The following is a 21108-nucleotide window of genomic DNA, read 5'->3' on the forward strand; positions in this document are numbered from 1 at the left end:
CTGCTGACCGATGTGTGCTTACTGGTGTTACATGCTCAGATAATATCCAGGAGAAACTTCTTTGTCAGTCCTTCAACACTATTTACTTTTCTTCAGTCATTTCTGTGATGGATGGAAGTCTGCTGGCTGCAAACGTCTCAGTATTTCTGTCATCTGTCACAGTTTTGACATGATCAAACCTGTTATCTTGTATAAACACTGTTATGAGAGTACGGTTACATTTATGTTGCCATTACAGGCAATATTTTGCCACCCCCCACACACCACCCAAAAAAACAAAACAAAACAAAAAAAACCCTGACATATTCATTGTTTTTGTTTTTTCATAGAGACAAAGATGAAATATGTATAATAACACAGATGTAGGGTGACACCTGAATGATGGTCAGTACTTCATATTAGAGTGATTTACTAATGTTCAGACCAAATAAAACACTAATACACTCAACAATGACAGTCAAAGCCCATCGTGGCTTCACACAGGGCCACAGACTACACCCAAGCAGAACAAAGCTGCACCGTGCTGGTCGGGGTTTGGCGCGCACACCCACACCCAACAGGTGTGGTTACAATTACATGTGTATATTTATATTTATATGTGCGTGCGTCTGAATTATTTTCCTGTTGTTAGGGGGAGGTTTTGGTTCAAAACATCATTTATTTAGATGATCTAATAATATAATTGAACAGTTAAATTATCAAACATAATAATGAAAAATAGAATGTGAGATGTGAAATGATCAGAAAAAATAAAACTTCGTTCACACGTCATTGTTCTGGTTTCAGGTGAGCGTTGCATTTTTCCTCTCTGTTTTTGACACTGTTGACACTCCTGAAACTGATGAGTCACAGCCAACAGGCACAGGTAGACCTCAAACTGGCCACGCCCCTTCTCAGGTGCGTCCACAGACACCAGAAACCCAGGACGGAGAACGAATCCGCATCCTCTCGACTGAGGAAACCAGGTGAGATGTTCGACTTTCGATGCTGCGTTTAATCTTGGGAGCAGTTATCAGACAGACTGAGTGACTAATATTTTTTTTTATTTGGCAGAAAGTCGCCTTGTTATATAACAGGTGAGTTCGTTGTGAGGGTTTGAGGCTCAGGAGCTCCCAGGGCGTGTTTTGGTTTGTTTAAGATGCTTTGTTCGACCTGTCAGGAGTGTTGCCTTTGGGTGGTGTCGGAAATGTTGGTGTAATGTGGAGGTCAGAGAATCATGGGAACAGGTAGCTTGAACATGAGCAGATAAGATTGAAAGCTGCATTGACAGTGATGTGTATATTAATGTTTTACATTTTATGTAAGATAAACTAATAATCTTGCCTGCTTCTATTTCACACATATGCATATTTTTGTAGATATTGCAAAGGCTTTTCTTTGATGCAGTGCTTATGAGGGTTGACAAATTTCCAGATAAAACAGGACGTTGACACTCGGACTGTTTATTCAAAATATATTGATTTTTTATTTATTTATTTATTTTTTGGCTATCTGACTTTAATAAGTATTAAAGACATTATTTAAAAAAAACAAAAAAACAACCCTCCTTTCCTTTTGTGAAATAGACCTAACCTCTCATATATATAGCTGTGTGCATCTAAATATACACAAAACATAAAATAATTCAGATAAACATAGTAAAATATGTGCTATACTTATAATCAATAAAAAGTTATTTTGACAAAAGTAGTTTTTTCGACCCCATGACACCTCCGAATCAGTCTTATTCAGCAATGTGACATTTCTGTGGAAATATATGGAGATATTTTTATCGGTCATTGTAAATGAATCCAACACTACTTACAAAAACAAGCCAAAGCGCTTGAGCCGGATGCGAGTGAGGCGGTGTGATTTCGGAGTTTTGGAGGAGCCCATGAACGCCTCCTGCGTGCAGATGTGCGGGTGTGGTGAAGTTATTAAAAGTCCTGGGAATGTGTTGACAGTGAAGGAGCCGTCTGTGCTCTCATGTAAATTTGGCACAAACTGAACGTGAAATTTCGCTAAATTGTCTTCAAATCTCCGGTAGGTGAAATTATGACATTAGCGTGACTTTGTTTTGTAGTTTTAAACGTCTGTAATTGATAATTTAGCGTCGGTTTAAATGAGGAGTTCACTTTTAGCTTTAAATGTTTGCTAGCGTTAGCAAAACGGTGCCAGCCTTCAAGCTAACGTTCAGTAAGTCAGCGGTGCTGCGTTCAAAGCGGCAGATTTAGGAAATGTGTTGTGATACTTCTCCAAATACTTCATACAGTAACACGAGTTTCTTACAGTATTAGTTAGTTTTTCTGAGCCGTGGTAAAAAGTTTACAGGCTATGAAATGCAGAAGTAGAAATATAACAAAGTACTTAAGCCAGACTGAAGTGTGTAACAGTTTTCAGGTACTTAAAAATTGCCATTTTTGTGCCTCGTCATACTGCATTATTTTCACTGCACTGCATACTGCTAGTGATAGCTACTTTACAGGTAAAGGTTTTGCAAGTAAAACACAATGAACTTCTAAATATGATGTATTCTTATGTAGTACTGAAATGCTAATAATGTGCTGAAAGTACATTATGCTGCTGATAGTACTTTAGAGTGCAGTATTGTCATCTATTCAATGAATCACTTACTATTGTGATAATTGCTTAATCAGTTTGAATATTTTTAAGGAGGATTTCAGCTTCTTAAATATGAATATTTTCTTGTTTCTTTGCTCCTCTGGGACAGTAAACTGAGTGTCTTTGAGTTGTGGACAAAATGAGACGTTTGAGGACGTCACGTTGGGCTTAGGGAAACACTGATTAACACTTTTCTGACATTTTATAGACAAGACAACAAATGGAAATTAATCAACAAATAATTGCTACTTGCAGCCTCACTTGTTCGGTGTGTGGTATTTCTGAATGCAACAAAAATTTATTTTATAGATTAAATGATGGATTTTGGCATATTGTATCCAGTACTATATGTAGGAGTTAGTTTGCAGTACTTCGCTCACTGGAGTCAAAGTAAATAGAAAACAAATGTACGTGAGCCCTTTGATTGATCAATAAAATGTTAACAGGATCACAAAGAGGGAACAAAACGTGGTTTCTCCACCTGTAAAATGCTGTAATGGAAAGAATGGAGCACATGTTTGATCTGTGTTCAGATGAGACGTCACTCTACATGGCAGTATTTTGTTTTTCAAACCCCACGAGAGCCAAAACCAGCAAAGAATTTCTCCTGTTAACAAACGTCTGCGTAGCTAAAACCTGATATGGCTCATAACCAACAACAACAAATGTAAAATCTTAAGATATTTAATTAACTGTCATATATGAGATAGACTAAGCAGTTAATCAGCTATTCGTTGCTCCTCTGCAGTGAAGACTGTGTTCGCTGTAGCCGTTGATAGAAATGCAGTATCACGTGCTTCACAATAAACTGCACTGTAGGCTTTGTTTTAATTAAGGAAGATGTGACAGTGCAACACTTTCATGTGTTTTAATGACTGACAGGAGTTTGTTTAATATTGGTAAAAGTTAAAATAATGGCAGCCTTATGTTTGATCCGGGAACTGATTTGCATGTTTCCGTATTTAAACTCATGCTGTGATCTGCTGCTCTGTGTCTGTGTGCTCTTAATGCTGCACAGCTCACCTGGTGTGAAGGCTGATAAGCTGAACTTGAGATGTTCTCAACACTTTCTCACAGTTTAAACTGGGTTTTTATTTTAGAAACACGCTTTTCCTTTAAGGCTGTGAGACATGATATCAGACTTCACGCTGTGACATTTCACCATGATTCATAGTTAAAGGGTAATGGTGAACGCTGTATATCATAAAACAAATCCAGACTGCTAACAAACCCAAACAGCGACATTAACACCTGTTTTCCATTATTTACCTGCCGTGACTTTTTGCAGTTTTCTGACATTTAATGGACCAAACAACTAACTAATTGAGAAAATGATGGACAGAAGAGATGGACAGTAGATAATGAAAATGATCATTAGCAGCAGCCCAGGTGAAAAGGCAGTTAACTGAATGCTCCAAACGCACAGGTGGATTATGGGAGAAAGGATATAACAGACCTCCAATTGCATTAGAGGACGACATGTGAAAGAGCTGTTTATCTGACGAAAACCTCTTTCACAGAGAAATGTAACAGTAGGAAAGTTACCAGATGTTAGTGATTACATTAACGATGCACACTAAAAACAAGCTTAATGCCTTTTTCCCCCTTTTTTTTAATGAACCTTGGATGCACAATAATATCCTAAGATGCATCACACACAGGAAATGTGGGAGCTGCTCACAGCTGCAAAACATTACAAGGAATTGTGGCTGGTGGAGACACGCTGGAGGACGGTGTTAGAAAATGAAAAACAAGCTTTAATTCTTTGGACAAAGTGCTCTCTGCTTTAAACTGCGTTCACAGCGTGTTGAACGGGCGTAAAGCAGGAAAAGGTTGATCATTAAGACCCCACGTTCAAGACCTGCGAGACAGTTTTCCAGCTGTGTTATGAGAGAAAATCAGAAACTCATAATAACAGTCGGCATAAATCTGTAAACTGCGTTTATTTTTTGTTTACATGCTGAAAGAGCTTCTAAATAGTACACATACTGTTGAACTGGAATGCAGGCGTCATCGTTACTATCACACCTGTGCTTTTCCTGTCGCGACATGTCGAGCGGTGTGCTGTGAGGAGCAGTGGGAGCTGCTGAGAGGGTTTCTCTCTTACTTCCATCCTGTCCAGTCGGCTTTTAAAGAGGCGGTCCAAGCGTAAGCGCTTCGATCACAAACCTGCGATCGGTCCTGTTTACGCTGTTTTTTGTCACTCTTACAGGCAGGATGGAGGCGTGTATGATGAAGCCAGAAGTCAAAAAGAAGCCGAAGCTGGTGAGAACAGTCACAGGTTTACTGAATATTGTAGAACGTGTAAAAAAACACAGATGGAAATATGAATTACTGCATCATCACTCAAAGAGCCTCATGTTTTCTTCTCTGCTCGCAGCCTAAACCTCCTCCAAAGCCCACAGAGGTACTGTAACAACCCTTTGATCAGTCAATCATTAGCTTGAGTGGTTGTTTATGTGCGACTTCAGGATGTTACAGCGAGTTAAACTGTCGTTACAGAGACAAAGAAATGACCCAGAGAGACCAGCTCCTCTGGTGCCCCCCCGACCTGCAGACACTGTGAGTGCTCACCGACCTGGAAGACGTCCTGATCTTTTACAGACCAGAGGTGTTTCTCTGAAGGGTCTGCCATATGTTTTTATTATGTTTACCTTCTACTGGAGGAGCAGTGTGCCAACATTTCTAAAGATCTGCTAATGTTGAAATAGATTGCATAAGCTGGGTTCCAGTGGAGAGATGTTTTCCACTCTGTGAGGTGGAAAACTGAAAGATAATCCACAAAATCCAGATCAGCAACAAAGATATATGTAGTTTTTATGCTGCACACGCATTAAAACTTAACACAGGTGTACCTACAGGCCAGTCTAAAACCAGTATGACAAAGTGCTCCACCACTGAACGTGACTGCTTTTAGCTGTGTTCTGTTGTCATAAGTTTTCTTTGAGGAAATGCCCTCTTTGGTTCTTTAAATAAAGGTTGAATGAATGAACATTAACACAAGCTGACGTCTGTAATTAGCCACTGATCAGGACTGATATGAGCAGTAAAAACAACAAACTCTCGTAAAGCCGCTGAAGACACAGAGGAAATATGGAGCACAGGCCACTTTATAAGATTTACTTGGAGACGAAAATATTTTAACCATTCGTGTTTTCTGTGCAGGAGCTGAGTCAGACACAATACCGCATGAAAAGAGCAGCAATGAACAATGAGGTACCTTCTTTTTTTACATTTCCATTATTTCTGTTTTACTCGATAGTTTCCTGTAAAGAGAGATCGAAGCGGGGGAGGGGATGATGTGTGAGAATATCCTGGTAAATGTTGAGGACAACCAGACTTTTCTTGATTTAAATACAAGTAAAACAGGGATTTGTGATGGCGAAGTGGTTCAGACACATGCTGTGAAAAAAATCATCTTTGAACAAAGAAAAACAAAATGAGATATGAAAGATCATGTGACAAAAATGATGCTACAGACGCACCACCAAAAAGATCAGTGCTTTAAACATCAGTGTCATGATTTAATATGTGGGTTTACATGTCCAAACTATATTCTGACGTACCAAAAACACTCTTATTATGGCTGCCTTCAGGTGTTTTTCCTCACTTTTTTTGTGTGTTTCAGACCAAAGGAAACTTGATCCAAACAGAGACAAAAGAGAAACCGACTGAATCTCCCGTGGTTCCACCCAGACCCACAGAAAAGGTACGAAACACCCAAACACTCATCATATCATGATACTCAGCAGTACTAGTATTGTCGTATTTTAGAGCAGTGAGAACAATTTACAGTGAAGAACCGACCAGAGCTGCACGAGGTTCCACGTTTCTGTTCCTGTTCCAGATCTCTTTTGTTATTGTTCCCTCGTGTGTGTGTGTTTGTGTGTGTGTGTATGTGTGTTTGTAGGAACTGAATGCCACAACCAGATACAGTGAGCGCAGGAGGGTACAAGCTGAGGACACACAGGTACACACACACACACACAATGAAATACTTTGTTCCTCCTTGCTTGGTTTTATAAATCACAGTTATCGTCCTTCCTCTTCCTCATCAGACTTCCAGAGAAAACAACCAATCAGAAGCGCCCAAAGATGAGGCAGACTTCAAACAGGTATTTCAGCTGGAGCTGTTATCGGCTGTCACGTAGTGCAGTTCAACCCTGATCCCAGAAACGACGGGACGCTGTGTAAAACATTTCAGAAGTCGGTGATCAGCGAATCCTTCTAATGCTCAATTATTATTATTCCGTGTGCTTTGTTCAGAGTGATCCGACGGTCCTGACTGGGATGTTTCGGCGGAGCCAAAAAGGCCAAACGCCTTCGTTCACTGTAAGCGATGCAGCTGCAGCTCGTCTCTGCTCCGTAAATCACACATGACCTCTCTAAGTTAAAACCAGAGGCTCAGTTCAAAACATCATCTGCTTTTTGAAGGTTTTTAGAGTCAGTGTAACTTGTCGTTTGTGTTTGCTTCACCTGCAGAGGACAATTTTGAAACAACAAAATCTTGATATGTAGGCCTACATGATCTCATAGATGTTGATTCAAGAACTTAAATATACTAATACTCAGTCACATAAAGCATAAACGTGTGTTTTAGAGCTTTGAATCAGCAGCTGTTGAGTGTCTGTCTGGTTTTCTTTCTTCCTCAGAGCTATCTGATCGACAGCTGCGCTGAGGAGGAAAAGTCTGACGATGCCCCGGCCAAACAGGCTCCTGGCAGCAAACCGGTGTGTGCGTATGTACATTATGCGTGTGCGTCACTGTTGATGTTCTCAGCTGGTTTGTGACATGTGACTGCGTTCAACAGAGTGCTCTGAAGGGAGTAATGAAAGGATTACAGTTCAAGTCATCACCGAAGGTATGAAGCACCGCCTGCCTCGGTGTTTTCTGCTGGTGGCGGCTGCAGTGTTACAGCGTCTTACACCTGTAAAAAGTACCCTCTCCTGTGTGGTGGCGGTGGTAGTAGTAACGACATGTGGTTTTATTTTTCTCTGCTGGCACATCCCTGTTGAAGAATCAGTGCATTACATCCTATTTTTTTACATTTCTGTATCAAAATGTTCATATCTTTCAGTGTTTTACCTCCTGGATTTATTTTAATGTTTATTTTTTATCGGACTCCTTTGGTGGCTTCAGGGTCTTTCGTCCAGTCTGGGACTTTGGTTGCGTGTCGTTCTCTGTCTGCACTCACTTCCTGTCATCTCTCGGCTTGGAAACATTCTCTCACTGTCAGCATTTAAAACCTGCAGCGTCACAGCTTCACACAGTGACACATGTGGGCTTACGGTTACGCGCTGCTGCCTGACGTTGAAATAAAGATAGAGCACAGTAGAAAGCATAAAAGAAGTAAAATACAACATTTTGAAAGGAGTGCAGCAGCGCAGACTGTGAGTGCAGTCTGGATCTGGAAAGTCATAAAAGCTAAAGTGAAGACACGTTTTTAGCTTTCCTTTAAAAATATTTAGCAGGTGAGATCTGCCTGTGATCCACAAAGGCTGCTGCTGGGAACACTGGTCAGAATTTATTCTGTTTATTTTAAGTTTTAAATTAAATTTCTCAGTAAGGTCACCTGAAACTTTGAGGACTTTTGGCTTTTAACTTTAAGATGTTCATCCTCCTTCATCCACAAAGCAGTTGTAAATACGGACGATGAGGTGACTGGAAGCAACAGGACGATCTTTATGAAACGTTAAGCAGTCAAAATGTCTGTCTGTTCTCTCGTCTGCTTGTACTGATGATAAAATCAGGATGATCATAATGTCGCTGAAGATTGGTGTCTCTTCTCTAAGGCCAGTGTGGAGCCAAGTCCAGGCGGCGTCACGGAGGACGCAGGCGCAGAAAAGGAACAACCTGCAGAAAGAAACAAGCAGGAGAAGAACGCAGAACCCAAACAGGTAAGAGACGAATGACAGCGTCTGACTGCCGTCGCTAATATGTGCTTTCACAGTGTGTTCACTTAACGGCGTTAACATCTGATTTTTTGTGTCAACCTCTCCGTCAGGACTTCGGAGGTCTGATCGCCGGAATGTTTCGGAAAACTCCCAAAGAGAAAACGCCATCTCCCGCGCTGACGGTACCATCGAGTCTTCTGCTCGTTTTCTGGTCCAACGTTCTGACTTTCAGCCTCTGACTCTCTGTTTTGCTCACTGACAGGTCAGCAAAGCAGACAGCGACCCTGAAGATGCAGAAGAAGCAGAGGAGAAAACATCTGAACAATCCCACGTAGGTCTTCTATTTATTTCTTCTTTTTTCGCTCTTCTGAAACATAAGAACATTTGGAGTGGAGGGGGGTTTTAAGGATGGATCCAGGCCCCCGCTATGTGTGGCTATGAGCTTCTCACTATCAGCAGATCTGTGAGGGGATTCAGTAATCAGCGTCTGCAGTCAGTCAGCTGACGACGGTTTGACCTCGTCAGCGGCACAGAGCTCAAACTGTAATCTCTTCAGTTGTCACTCACTTGTTTAGTGTTTGGATTCCCAGAAAAAGTCAGAGTCAGATAAGCGTCCTGTGTCTGAACATCCCAGCCACTTTCAGGCGGCGTGTCTTCTGTTTCCTTTATTTGTATCATCACAAACTGAAATCTTTTGCAGGAAAAAGGAGGCTTCTTCTCCGGCATCCTTAAAAAACCCAACAAAGCACCAGAGGAGACTCCTGCACAGGTGAGGGACAAAAAGTGGCTTCTTCCTCCTTAAAACACAACAGAAAAGTTAATGTTGGTGTTTTTCATTTCACTGTGTGTGTTTCTTGCTTCCCGGTGGTGTTTCAGGAGAATCTGAGTGTCAGCAGCGAGCTGTCCGCCAGCAGTGACAGTCTGTCTGAAAACAAGGTGAGCAGCTCTGCGTCACCGTCCCAAACTTATCTTTAATGACAGTGTACACACAGACGCCTCACTGACCTGACCTTGACCAAAATAAATCCTCCATTACTGAACGTGTGCTCGTGTCTGTCTCAGGAAAAAGGAGGAATATTCAGCGGGTTGTTCAAGAAGTCTCCGAAAGCGGCAGAAGCGGCTCAGACCGACGAGGTGATGGAGCTGAAAACAAGTCAGCAAGATAAATAACGTCATCAGTTTAATCCACACTCACACTGAACCAGCTCGTGTTGTGTTGCAGGACCAACAGTCTCTACATGACAGTCTGTCAGGCAGTAACGACAATCTGTCTGAAAACTCAAAGGTGAGCTCAGCAGTGTTCGTATGACAGCAGCATCGTCAGTGTTATCACATGCAGCAGTCACTGACCCTGCAAATCTGCCTGATGTCAGCAGGAGAAAGGAGGATTTTTCAGCGGGATCCTCCGGAAGTCTCCCAAGATTCCCGGAGAGGGAACACCTGGGCAGGTAAAAACGGTTTTGCACATGTTTTAGATGCTCAGTAACAAAACAAACAGATGGAGTTCGGCGTGTGAGTACATGAAAGATCAGAGTAATCGAAGTGGTCAGCGACGGGGATCTTCACTTTCTGTCAAACCGCTGAGACTTTGTTGTTTATGTTTGTTTCAGGATAAACAGCAGCTGCAAACGGACCCATCAGACAGTAAAGAGACTGAGAACAACAGCACGAACGTAAGGAACCCAGAGTGACTGAGTTAAGGAGGAGGCTGACTCTTATATCCACTTTGAACACTCCTCTTTTCCTGCTAACGACTGACTTCAAGCCTGATGTGTTAATAGAAGCTGATTTGTAGCTTTACGTATTTCTTTCCTCCTTCCTGTATTTCCTGTACCAATAACTGAAAGAAAGAAAAGGTTTTTGCGAGCGAGTTCTTCTCTTCTTCACGTTATCAGGAGAAAGGAGGCGTTTTCAGCGGCATGTTCAAGAAATCTCCCAAACTGTCAGAGAAACCCCGACTGGAGGAGGTAAAGATTTATAATCTGAGCATCTGCAGAATGGATGAAGTCATCTGAAAAGTAACTAAAGCTCTCAGACAAATGTAGTGGAGTAAGGTTACATTTCTATTACTCTAGTAAAGTACAAGTACCTTGAATTTTGTACTTAAGTACAGTCTGAATTGTGGCTCACGGCCTCCTCAGCCTTCCTGTCAATCTTCAGTCTTCATACTCTCACAGGTGCAGTAACTCTTGTGTTGCTCGTGTTGTGTTCAGGGTGCAGAGTCGTTGCACGGCGAGCTCTCCATTAGCTCCGACAGCCTGTCGGAGAACAAGGTGAGTCCTCATGATGGAAGAATATCTGCAGCTCCGGAGGAGGATCGGCCTCCTGATGCTGAAATGAAAGAAAAGAGGTCGTCGGTTTGCCTCAATGTGTTTTCTGCTCTCTGTAGGAGAAAGGCAGTTTGTTCAGCGGACTCCGGAGAAAGACTCCCAAAGCAGCCGGAGAGGTACGGCTCCTCAAACACGAGCAGGTGTCATGAGCATGACCACATGCAGCGCAGCCAGTTCGATGGATGTTCTTGAATGTGCTCACAGGCTGTAACATGAGTCATTGAAGTATTGAAGCATCTTCTGTTTCCTGGAGCTGCTCTCTGTTTCTGACTGTTTTATTCTCATTTCAGGAGAATCTGTCGGCACAGAAAGATCTGTCAGCCAGTAACGACAGTCTGTCTGAGGCTGCCAACACCAAGGTCAGCTTTTGCTGTAAAAGGAAGATTTGATTTCATTGTGTACATTTTCTATATTTCTTCATTAATTCGTTGTTGTCTTTCTGATTGTAGTAGTATGACGTGTCTCCATGTGTTTCCACATATGTTCTATGTCTGGAAGACTGAATTTAACTGTGACGTGTAAAATAAATGACTGTGTTTCAGGAGAAAGGAGGCGCCTTCAGTGGAATATTCAAGAAGTCGACCAGGCTTGCAGACAGTCCTCCCACAGAGGAAGTAAGACGTCCTCTCTGTTTGTCCCATCCAGTCTTCCTTTAATATTCTTAAACAGGTGTCAAGTGTCTCATAGGTAGTTCCTTTTAATCTCAGGTGTAAAAGAGCAGTCAGGGAGCTGGGCTCAGTGTTAATGATGAAACATACTGTGGCTCTGACTGTTGTCGTCTTTCCTCAGGACAAACAGCCACCAGGCGATGAGCTCTCAGGTAGCAGTGAAGCTCCGTCTGAGAGCAGCGCCAAGGTGAGTTTTTCTTTTCTGCTTCATTCAGAAAACGGTCCTGAATAACTTCAGCTGAAGAGAGAGCACCCACTGCATGAACATGTGTGTTTCAGGAAAAAGGAGGAATATTTAGTGGAATATTTAAGAAGGCTCCAAAACCTGCAGACGCTGCTCAACCGGAGGAGGTAAAACTGTCATTTACAGCAAAGTCGACCTGTTTCATTACCTGTTTGTTGGTGGAAAATTAGGAACAAAAACTCAAGTGATTAGACGTTGGTGCAGATTCAGTATTTGAGCATTTTTTTTAACATTTTCACATGATCGTCATGTATCCCATGACCATCTGTTATCAAGATATACTAATGCAAAACCTTTTATCACTTCTCACAGGACGAGTCTCCTGACAAAGAGCTCTCAACCAGCAGCGAAAATCTATGTGAGAACAAACAGGTGAGCGAGTTTAAGACGATGAATGACTTTGTTTCGTAAATGCTTCACACTCTCGCAGCTCATCCTGAAGCCTTTTTCTTGTCTGTCTCATCAGGAGAAAGGTGGACGGCTGCTCAGCGGACTCCTGAAAAAGACTCCCAAAGCGTCTGGAGAAAAGACGGAGTCGCAGGTGAGTTAGTGTTTACAGGACGTGAGATCAGTTTCCAAACCTGCACACAAATTCACCTGTTTCATAAAACATCAACGGGCCTGTTTCAGGACAGAGAGGCTCAGAGCGAACTGTCGGCCAGCAACGACGACCTGTCTGAGGGCAGCAGCACCAAGGTGAGCAGCGCAGCAACAAAAAGCTCCAGGTACACGTCTTCTGAGGGAGCGTTCACTGACACCCTGCTCTCTTTCAGGAGAAAAATATCTTTAGCAACATGTTTAAGAAGCCGCAGAAAGCAGCAGAGGGTGCTGCAGCAGACAAGGTACCGAGATTTGATTCGGCCCATTAAATCAGCGTTATTTTAGTAAGTGTAGTGGATTTTTACTGTCGTCTGGTCTGAATGCAGGAGCTGGAGGAGAACAGTAAAGATCGGTTATCAGGCAGCTGTGAAAATCTGTCCGACGCCGCCCCGAAGGTACTTCAGCATCAAAAGAAAGCCTCTTCTTCTCTGTTTTTCTGTGTGCTGCTGTCACATGAACACGGACTGAAACCTGATCACAGAGATCAGATTGAGGATGAGATGATATCTGTGTGTTCAACTAGAACAGATTACAAATACAGATAGGCACATCCTCGAGTGTGAGTGCGTCAGTTTGAGTCAGGTTGAGCTGACTTCCTTTGGGAGCGGCAGTAACTTCTGACTCTTGATTCACTCTGAATGTGTTCACTTGAGAAAATTGACAAAGATCTGTGTTTCAGGAGAAAAAAGGAGGCCTGGCTGGCATCTTCAAAAGGTCATCCAGCATCGATAACCTTTTCGATGAGGTGAGTGTCGGCCCTGTGCGGCCTCTGTTACGCCTGACGATAACGTCACTTTGACATGAATGAAATGAAACCGTGTTAATGGCTTTTTATCCCTGGTCTTAAATCAGGAGAAAGGTGGGCTGTTCAGTGGACTTCAGAGGAAGAAAACACCCAAAGCGTCTGGAGATGAAGCAGCTGCAGAGGTGAGTTTTATGTTACGCTGCGAGCATCACTGTCTGTGGTTATCGTCCGCATTAATACAACGTCCATTGCTATTTTTTCAGGACAAAGACGACCAGAAGGAGCTGATGGCAAGTAATGACAGTCTGTCTGAAAACAACACCACCAAGGTACAGTGTTTATTTAAATTCACTTTAACATGCAGCAGACTTTCTCATGTACATAAAAAACACATTTTAGAATATTTTAGTTTGTTTTTGCTTCAGTTTGCACTTAAAAAATGAACATTTCGACATGCCAGTGCTGTTTTGTTTTATTTTTAACTGTGTTCAATGTCTGTTTGCAGGAGAAAAGTATTTTCAGTGGCATGTTCAAGAAGACTTCCAAACCAGCAGAGGAGACGACAGCAGACGAGGTACAGTAATGACTCCTTCACATGAAGTTTATACTTTTGCTCTTAGTTTTGCTCTTTCTTATGTTTTATTTTCGGTTCAGGAATTAAACGCCGGTGATGATCAGATGTTCTCTGCCAGTTGTGAAAATCTGTTAGAAGCGACCACATCAAAGGTGTGAATGATGTCCGACCATCACACACAGCCTGTTTTTCTCTGTTCTGCCACTTACGATTGATTGTTTACGTGTGGATGTTTCGTCCGTTTCAGGAGAAAACTGGAGGACTGGCAGGGATCTTCAAGAAGTCTCCCAAGCCGGCTCCACGCTCCATTGTTACTAAGGTGACCGGAGGAGCTCGCTTTGTTTGATCTCATTTCTGTTTTTTATGGTAAAATTCTTCAGAAATAACCTTCAGCAAGTTGAAAAAAAAGTTCCTTTTTGTCCTCCAGGATCCGCTGAGCGACTCAAAGGAGCTGTCCGCCAGCTGCGACAGCCTCGTAGAAACCGCTGAGGTGAGACCTGAAGTCTGTGGATGCACTTGGTGACACTCAGAACAGAAAGCACGAGAAAGAAACGCTCAGCACACTTAAACCCTGCTGGACCAGCACTACCAGGAGACCTCGTGATTTAGACATTAGCCGCCACATCTGTACTTTATGTGGTGCATTCACACAAAATAAATTAAATCTGTATTTCAGTTTTATACTTTGTCCTCCAAGTACGACGTTGAAGCCCTGCGTGGCATCAGTGTTTCATTAGACGAGCGTCCATTCAGCAGCCACATTAATGACACAGTTTAGGGTTGTTTTTCCGACTTTCTTCATGTGTTACAAGCATAAATACATGTTTGCAGCTCGTTCACATCAAGCAACAGCTGCTTTGCGGCTGTGCTTTAATGCGACAAACTGTTGTTGTCTGTCGTCGCTCATTTCAAATCTCAGCGAAGCCGCTGCTGCTCAACATGCAGCGAGCTGCGATCAAATCTCGTGTTCGTTCAGTTCAGCTTTAACGTCTGTTTCCTGACAACAGAAAACAGATGTTAAAAGAGCATTTGAAGCTCAGTTTGCAGAGCCTTCCTCTCTCCTGATCCTCTGCCAGCAAACATATAAGACAGATTGTCGGTGCCATTATTTACAGCTTTACATTTACTTTTTAACATCCCAGTTGGTTTTTGAGCTGCGACCCAGATGTTTCAGTGTCAGTAGCTGCGTTTCCATTACAGTTGTTCGCAAAATAAAAGCGATATTTCTGAAATTTCGACAAAGTTCAAGTGCTACTTGCAGGTGTTTCCATTGAACGGTGTTTTGCGAACTAACCGAAATTCTCGTAAATTCTCGGCCGTCCCGCGAGACTGGAAGATGGCCGAAAGCGTTATGCGTCTCGGTACACTGATCTCAGGAGCTGGTACGGCTGTTGCTGTCCTTATTATGAACAGAAGGCGGAGGCAACGTATAACTGTTCAAAGGCGAAGCCCTTATGTGTGGCAGCGGCCACGAATAAGGGATTTCTGGGAGAAGATTGTAAATGAGGAATTCACAGACGAACTGTGGATACAACATTTTCGGATGACCCGGGCCACGTTCAACGAGCTTTGCGATGTTCTTGAACCTCTTGTGGCACCAGATGCGACATGTAAATGCGAAAAAAGTGTTTCCATTACACTTTTGCGATACGCTTTTATATTGACACGTCTGAAAAACCACCTCATGAGAGCGTAAAAATGTTTTTGCGATATTTGAGAGGATTTTCGAAATATAGGTGTTTCCATTACCAGTATTTTATTGCGATATTTAGGTTTTGCGCATTTCTAGGGGTAATGGAAACGCAGCTACTGACTCCAAACACTGAAATTTATTTCATTTTATTTTGCAGGAGGATCAACTGTTTACTAGTCAGGATAATCTGTTGGAAGCTGTGAGCGCCTCAAAGGTGAGTCTTGTAGAGTGTATTATTATTCTGTCAGCTCGTTCGGACTTTCAATGAATGCTTCATGTTTTATCTGTTGAACAGGAGAAAAAAGGAGGGTTTGGTGGAATTTTCAGGAGGACGCCCAAAACACATCAGGTACGATTTTCGAGAGCGACAGACCAAGTGAGGGGAGCAGTCACATTCTTGAACACAAATAAAGAACACAGTTAGCAGCGTGATGTGAAATGATGCTAATAACAGGTATAAATGCAGAGAGCTAGCATTTTGAGTGCATTAACTGATCCCTATAAACTCCTGAATCCTGCACAGCTGTTAAACATTTATCTCTGCTGCCAATCTCTTCTTCTGCAGGAGAGTGAGGACATGGAGGCCCCGGAGGGAGGCGGGCTGAGACGCAGGAGAACCATCAAGAAAAAAAGACGGGTGAGCTGTCTGTTGTCCACGTTAAACACAGCTCGTCTTCAAAGTCGTGAAAGTTTGGAAAATGCCTCATTTTAACCGTTATGTTTTCAAGGCTGCAGTAGGAATGTGCTTGAATCTGAATATAGTCCTTGCACAGTGCTTGATTTTCAGCATGATTGTGTTAAAGGTCTTTCCTCATCGACGAACCCTTCTTCTCTCGGTTTGTTTTCTCAGGTCGTGTCATTCCGAGTCAAGACAACTCTTCCCAAAATACCGAAGATAAGTTTAACTTCTCAGGTAAGTGCTGAGCTCTTCCAGCTGATCCTTAGTTAACACTCACTGCGCTGTTTTCTACCTCGATCCTGTTCTTTGACTGCGTCACCACAGAGAGAAACATGCCTCATCCGCTTTTTATTCATATTTCCTTTGTTTTCTGTTTTTAGTATTAACAAGTGCTAAATTTCTCTAATGACATCAATTATTCTCTCCCCCGCCCCTACAGAGTTCAGACCAGATGCCCATTATTGAGGAGGCCGTTGAGCTGCAGGACATGAGCCCAGCTCAGGTAACATGATATTATAATGCAGACATTTAGTGATGTTCACAAACATCCAATCAAGACTCAAACTGAGCCCAGATGTTCACTGAACATCTGTGTATGAATGCCTTGTTTCATTAGCCAGTTATTAAAATTTTACAAACGTAACATCATATAAGAATCAGCAAATTAAATCCCTTATGCAAAGCTCAGCGCTGCTCATAAGAATCTCAGCCTGCACAAACAGGAACATGCTCAAAGCATTATGGGTGTTTTTAATAATATTGTTGGTAGTGTGATTCAATTAGTCATTTAATCGTGTATTTCTTTTGTAAAGCACAGCCTTTAGTACCAGTCACCACTCCACACCTGCAGCCTGTGAAGAATTAGCATTTAGCTTTTAGTTAGCTTAGTTTGAAGTGATCATGAGCGATGTGTGTGACAGTGAACACACTGGAAGAAGAAACCCTTTGCTGAACGTCAGCTATATAAAACCATACCGACAGTCAGCTGGTGATGGTTTATGGGATGCTGACAGGCACACAGAGGGAAGGGTCGTGGCAGATGCTAACTCTTCACACTGAATTGTTTTCCAGGAGAGCTCAGTGGAGGTCCAGCCTGTGGAGATGGCTGCTTACCCCTCTGAAGACGACCCCCATGAACTTCAGGAGGTGTGTTTCTGGGACACTTTCACACCTGGAGTGTGGTTCATTTAGTCCAGAAAAGAGGCAAAATTAGATACTGTCGCAAACAAATAACTGATAATAAGTACTATTAATATTACTACACTGCAAATTAGCTTTTCATTGACAGAGGTGTCTGTTTTCAGGAGAGTGATGAGTTGATGGAGTGGTGGAACACAGTCAAAGGTTGGTTTGATTGTTTTCACCCTTTGTTTGTTTGGACTGTTTGTTTAGCTGCTCCACCAGGAGAGTTATCACGGATGTCAGTGAAGACACACACAAAAATAAACATAATAATTTGAGTGTAAAAGTCATAAAAAGATAAAAGAACCAGACACAAAACACTGTTTTACATATTTGCTTGCTGGTGGTTTCCAGGCTGGGCAGAGTGGAACGAGACATCCAATTTCCAGGAGGATGAGGAGGAGATGTGAGTCTCATTTATGCTTAAAAAGTCTTACATTCATCGTGGTGAACCCTGCAGAAACATGTTGTTCTGTATTTGTCAGCTTTGGGGTTTAAATGTAAATATATTAAGACTCCATGTTTTGCTTTGTTCCTCAAATTTTGAACATTAGAACTTTAAACTGCACCTCGTGAGTCTCACGCCTTCACTCGTGTCTCTCCAGGGCGCTGGAGCAGGCAGCTGATCGCGTCTACATGGCAGCTCGTCTGTTTGTGCGCCTTTTCAACCAGCGGGGGGCGTCCTTACAGCATCGCATCCTGGAGCTTTTGGCTCTGGCCGACGCTGCGGATCAGTTCCACAAGAAAACGGTGACGGCTGCGGTGGGGGGAGGGGTGGCCAGCGTCGCGGGCAGCGTGGCAACCATCACGGGGCTCATCCTGGCGCCGTTCACATTCGGTGCCTCCATCATTGTCATGGCGGTGGGCATCAGTGTGGCGACGGCGGGCAGCATCGCCTCAGCGACAGCCAATATCACAGATACAGTTCACTCCAACATGGACCGAAAGAAGCTGGAGAAGATGATCCAGAGCTACCAGGAGGAGATCAAAGACATCAGAGAGTGTCTGGAGTTCGTGCAGGTGAGGAACCTCAGGTGTTACACATATCCGGTGTTTATGTGAGTGTGTACTGACAGACAGAGGTCCATCATAGTCAGATATGATCAGATCAGACAGTGAAGTTTGGCTCATCTCTCTCTGTGTCTCTTTCCCTCGCGCTCTCTCTCTCTCTCCCTCTGTGTGTTTCTCTCACTCCCTCTCTCTCTCTGTTTGTGTCTCTCTGTCTGTCTCGTTCTCTCTTGCTTCCCCCCCTTTCTGTGTGTGTCTCTCTCCCTCCTTCCCTCCCTCCCCCACTGTGTCTCTCTCTCCCTGTGTGTCTACCTCTCTCTTTCTGTGTGTGTGTGTCTCTGTCTCTCCCCCTCTCCACCTCCCTCCCTCCCTGTGTCCTTCTCTCCCTGTGTGTCTCTCTCTCCCTCCTTCCCTCCCTCCCTCTCTGTGTCTCTCTCTCTCTTTTTCTGTGTGTGTCTGTCTCTGTCTCTGTCTCTCCCTCTCCCTCTTCGCCTCCCTCCCCTTGAGGTTTCTGCCTGTTAAAAGGAAGTTTTTCCTCTCTGTAGATAAAGATTTTGGGGTCTGTCCCAGCTCTATATGGAAAGTGTCCTGAGACAACTTCTGTAGTGATTTGGTGCTGTATTGTCTCTGTGCGTCTTGTAGGCCGGTATGGACACCCTGCAGGAGTGGGACTTTGAGAAATACTCACAGAGTGCTGCCAAAAAGGCTCTGAACCACAACCTGAAGCACGTGATGAAGGAGGGCGGCCGTGCCGGAAAAGCCCTGATGATCAACACCGATAAGCTCATCAGCACTGTGCAGGTTTTGGGCGCTGCAGGAGGCGCCGCCAAAGCCGCCCAGGCCATCAGCGTCACCACAGGGGTCATGTCGGCCCTCTTCCTGGCTCTGGATGTTTTCTTCCTCGCCAAAGACTCCCACGAGCTCCGCAAGGGCGCCAAAACTAAGTTTGCCAAAAAGATCCGGGACGTCTGTAAAGAACTTCAAGACGGCCTCCTGGAGCTGAACAAGGTGAAGACGCAGCTGCAGAAGACCATGGACGGCATAGAGGTGGAGGAGTACGAGGAGATTGAGGAGGTGGAGGTGGAGGTGGACGAAGATTTAGAGTCGGATCCGAAGAAGCTGGCCGAGTTGGAAAAGGAGCTGGACATCCTGGAGGAGAAACTGGACAGGAAGGTCGAAGAGGAGCAGAAGAAGAGTAAAGAGATGGAGAAGGAAAACTTGAAAAATAAGACTGAGAAAAAGGAGGAGAAGAGCGTTAAGGAAAAAGGAGAGCCACAGGAAAAGAAGAAGGAAGAGGAAACGGGAGAAAAAGACGCTAAGAAAGAGGGAAAGAAGGAAAATAAGAAGGGGAACAAAGGTGAAGAAGAAAGCAAGCTTGAGATCCCTGACATGGAAAAAGAGCAGAAAAATGAGACCCTCAAAGAGGCCAAAGAGGAAGTTTTAAAGGAACAATCTCAGAAAGGAAAGAAGAAGGACAAAGACACCGAGAACCGAATTACAGCTTCAAAAGAAAAGGACGAGAGCGAGAGAGACACAATGAGAGACAGCGGAGCAAATAAAAAGACAGACGAGAAGGGAAAAGAGGGCGTTAAGAGCAGATCAGGTGACTCCAAAAAGGAGGACTGGGGAGGAAAAGCAAGTTCTGAGAGGGTCAAGACAGAGAGAGACAGTGAAAGGAGTCAGAGCAGGAGAGAGGAGGAAAGAGTGATGAACAAAGAGAAGGAGGAGGAGAGCGGGAGCACGAGGAGGCACAGCAGCAGGAGCGACAAAGACAGACCCCACAGGAGTGAAAGAGGGAGCAAACATGATGAGGAAAGAGGCACCAGCAAATACAGCGACAGGACGGAGAGCCGGAGGATGGAGGAGGAGAGAGGAGTGAGGGACTGGAGAGCTGAGATGGCAAAAAGCAGAGAGGAGAAGAGAGAAAGCAAGGGAGGACAAGAAGCTAAGAGAGAGACGGCGAGGGAGGATTCGCATCGGAGTCACGGAGCGGCGTCGAGGAGGGAGCATCCGGAGAGAGAGGAGAGGAGTCACTACAGGAGAGGAGCAGCCCCGCATGATGACCAGAGGGAGAGAGACGAGAAACGAGGGAGCAGGATCGAGAGTGCGAGGAGGCAGTTTGAGAGGGCGGAGGAGGAGGAGAGGGCGAAGAGGAGAGAGGATGGAGAGTGTCAGAGGAGGGATCAGCAGAGGAGAGGAGGTGAGGAGAGAGACAGGGAGCACGGACACAGCCGGCGAGGATCCCGAGCGCGATCCAGCGTGCTGCTGGAAGACGGACTGTACATTTAGCTTTACAGGTTAAAGAGAGTTTGGATTTTTTGACTTGCTCCAAAGTGGAGGAGCAGTAGCAAAAAGGCATTTTAGCCACCAAAAAGTCTTCATTATATTTAAAATATTTTCCCAGCTTCACCTGTCTGTCAGGACTGAAGCCGTCACATCACTCCAGCCAAAGCCGCCATCCAAACCAGACTCCTTTGACAAAACCGGTCATTTTACTTTGCAAAGCACAGGAGCTGCTGGTCTACTGCTGCTTTGATTGGTGAGTTTGTTTGTGTCATTGTGTGACTTTGCGGAATCCAAACTATCAAAATAAAACACTGAAGTCACACAATAACACAGACAAGCTAACCGATAGAGGCAGCCAATCTGTTCTGCAAGGTAAAACGACTGTTTTTGTCAAAGGAGTCTGGTTTGGACCATGGCTCTGGAGAGAGCGATTATCAGTCAGTGAAAATAGTCATATTATAGAGCGTACACTTAAACTGATACCAATTTTTTTAGGTGGCTAAATGTGTTTTGCTGCTCGCCCTGTTCACCTCCAAACCTCTCCGTCTCCAAACCCAAACTATCCCTTTAATGCAGAGTTATCACATTAATAAGACTATTAACA

General features: G+C 43.8%; 2 protein-coding genes and 1 long non-coding RNA gene across 3 annotated transcripts; all 3 read left to right on the forward strand.

Moving 5' to 3' along the window:
- Positions 1 to 841: 841 nt before the first annotated feature.
- Positions 842 to 12830, forward strand: LOC139338693 (nucleolar protein dao-5-like). Its single transcript, XM_070973938.1, has 33 exons — positions 842 to 965; positions 4814 to 4866; positions 4982 to 5008; positions 5104 to 5163; positions 5767 to 5817; positions 6230 to 6310; positions 6512 to 6571; positions 6660 to 6716; positions 6868 to 6933; positions 7254 to 7331; positions 7412 to 7462; positions 8394 to 8498; positions 8606 to 8677; positions 8758 to 8826; positions 9196 to 9264; positions 9372 to 9431; positions 9558 to 9629; positions 9718 to 9780; positions 9872 to 9943; positions 10106 to 10168; positions 10391 to 10462; positions 10709 to 10768; positions 10885 to 10941; positions 11116 to 11184; positions 11368 to 11439; positions 11615 to 11680; positions 11773 to 11844; positions 12050 to 12109; positions 12204 to 12278; positions 12368 to 12433; positions 12511 to 12579; positions 12664 to 12732; positions 12819 to 12830. The coding sequence occupies exons 1-33, from the start codon at positions 842 to 844 to the stop codon at positions 12828 to 12830; spliced, it is 2172 nt and encodes a 723-aa protein (XP_070830039.1).
- Positions 12831 to 13020: 190 nt separating this feature from the next.
- On the forward strand, positions 13021 to 13409 carry LOC139338393 (uncharacterized). Its single transcript, XR_011602627.1, has 3 exons — positions 13021 to 13082; positions 13190 to 13264; positions 13346 to 13409. It is a non-coding gene; the product is annotated as an uncharacterized lncRNA (long non-coding RNA).
- A 2499-nt stretch (positions 13410 to 15908) lies between these two features.
- Positions 15909 to 20832, forward strand: LOC139339038 (golgin subfamily A member 6-like protein 26). The gene is made up of 8 exons (XM_070974468.1): positions 15909 to 15986; positions 16200 to 16262; positions 16468 to 16530; positions 17100 to 17174; positions 17333 to 17372; positions 17565 to 17616; positions 17816 to 18230; positions 18861 to 20832. The coding sequence occupies exons 1-8, from the start codon at positions 15927 to 15929 to the stop codon at positions 20505 to 20507; spliced, it is 2415 nt and encodes an 804-aa protein (XP_070830569.1). The 5' UTR covers positions 15909 to 15926; the 3' UTR covers positions 20508 to 20832.
- Positions 20833 to 21108: the final 276 nt, after the last annotated feature.

This window comes from Chaetodon trifascialis, chromosome 11 (assembly GCF_039877785.1).
Source record: "Chaetodon trifascialis isolate fChaTrf1 chromosome 11, fChaTrf1.hap1, whole genome shotgun sequence".
NCBI classification, from domain to species: domain Eukaryota; kingdom Metazoa; phylum Chordata; class Actinopteri; order Chaetodontiformes; family Chaetodontidae; genus Chaetodon; species Chaetodon trifascialis.

Bases quoted from the DNA above. Each gene is read 5' to 3' on its own strand.
- LOC139338693 (XM_070973938.1), top strand. From the start codon at position 842: ATGAGTCACAGCCAACAGGCACAGGTAGACCTCAAACTGGCCACGCCC. The intron at 5,164-5,766 runs GTGAGTGCTCAC...TTTTCTGTGCAG, and splicing joins CCCCCCGACCTGCAGACACT to GAGCTGAGTCAGACACAATA. The intron at 9,630-9,717 runs GTGATGGAGCTG...GTTGTGTTGCAG, and splicing joins AAGCGGCTCAGACCGACGAG to GACCAACAGTCTCTACATGA.
- LOC139339038 (XM_070974468.1), top strand. From the start codon at position 15,927: ATGGAGGCCCCGGAGGGAGGCGGGCTGAGACGCAGGAGAACCATCAAG. The intron at 16,263-16,467 runs GTAAGTGCTGAG...CCGCCCCTACAG, and splicing joins AGATAAGTTTAACTTCTCAG to AGTTCAGACCAGATGCCCAT. The intron at 17,175-17,332 runs GTGTGTTTCTGG...GTCTGTTTTCAG, and splicing joins ACCCCCATGAACTTCAGGAG to GAGAGTGATGAGTTGATGGA.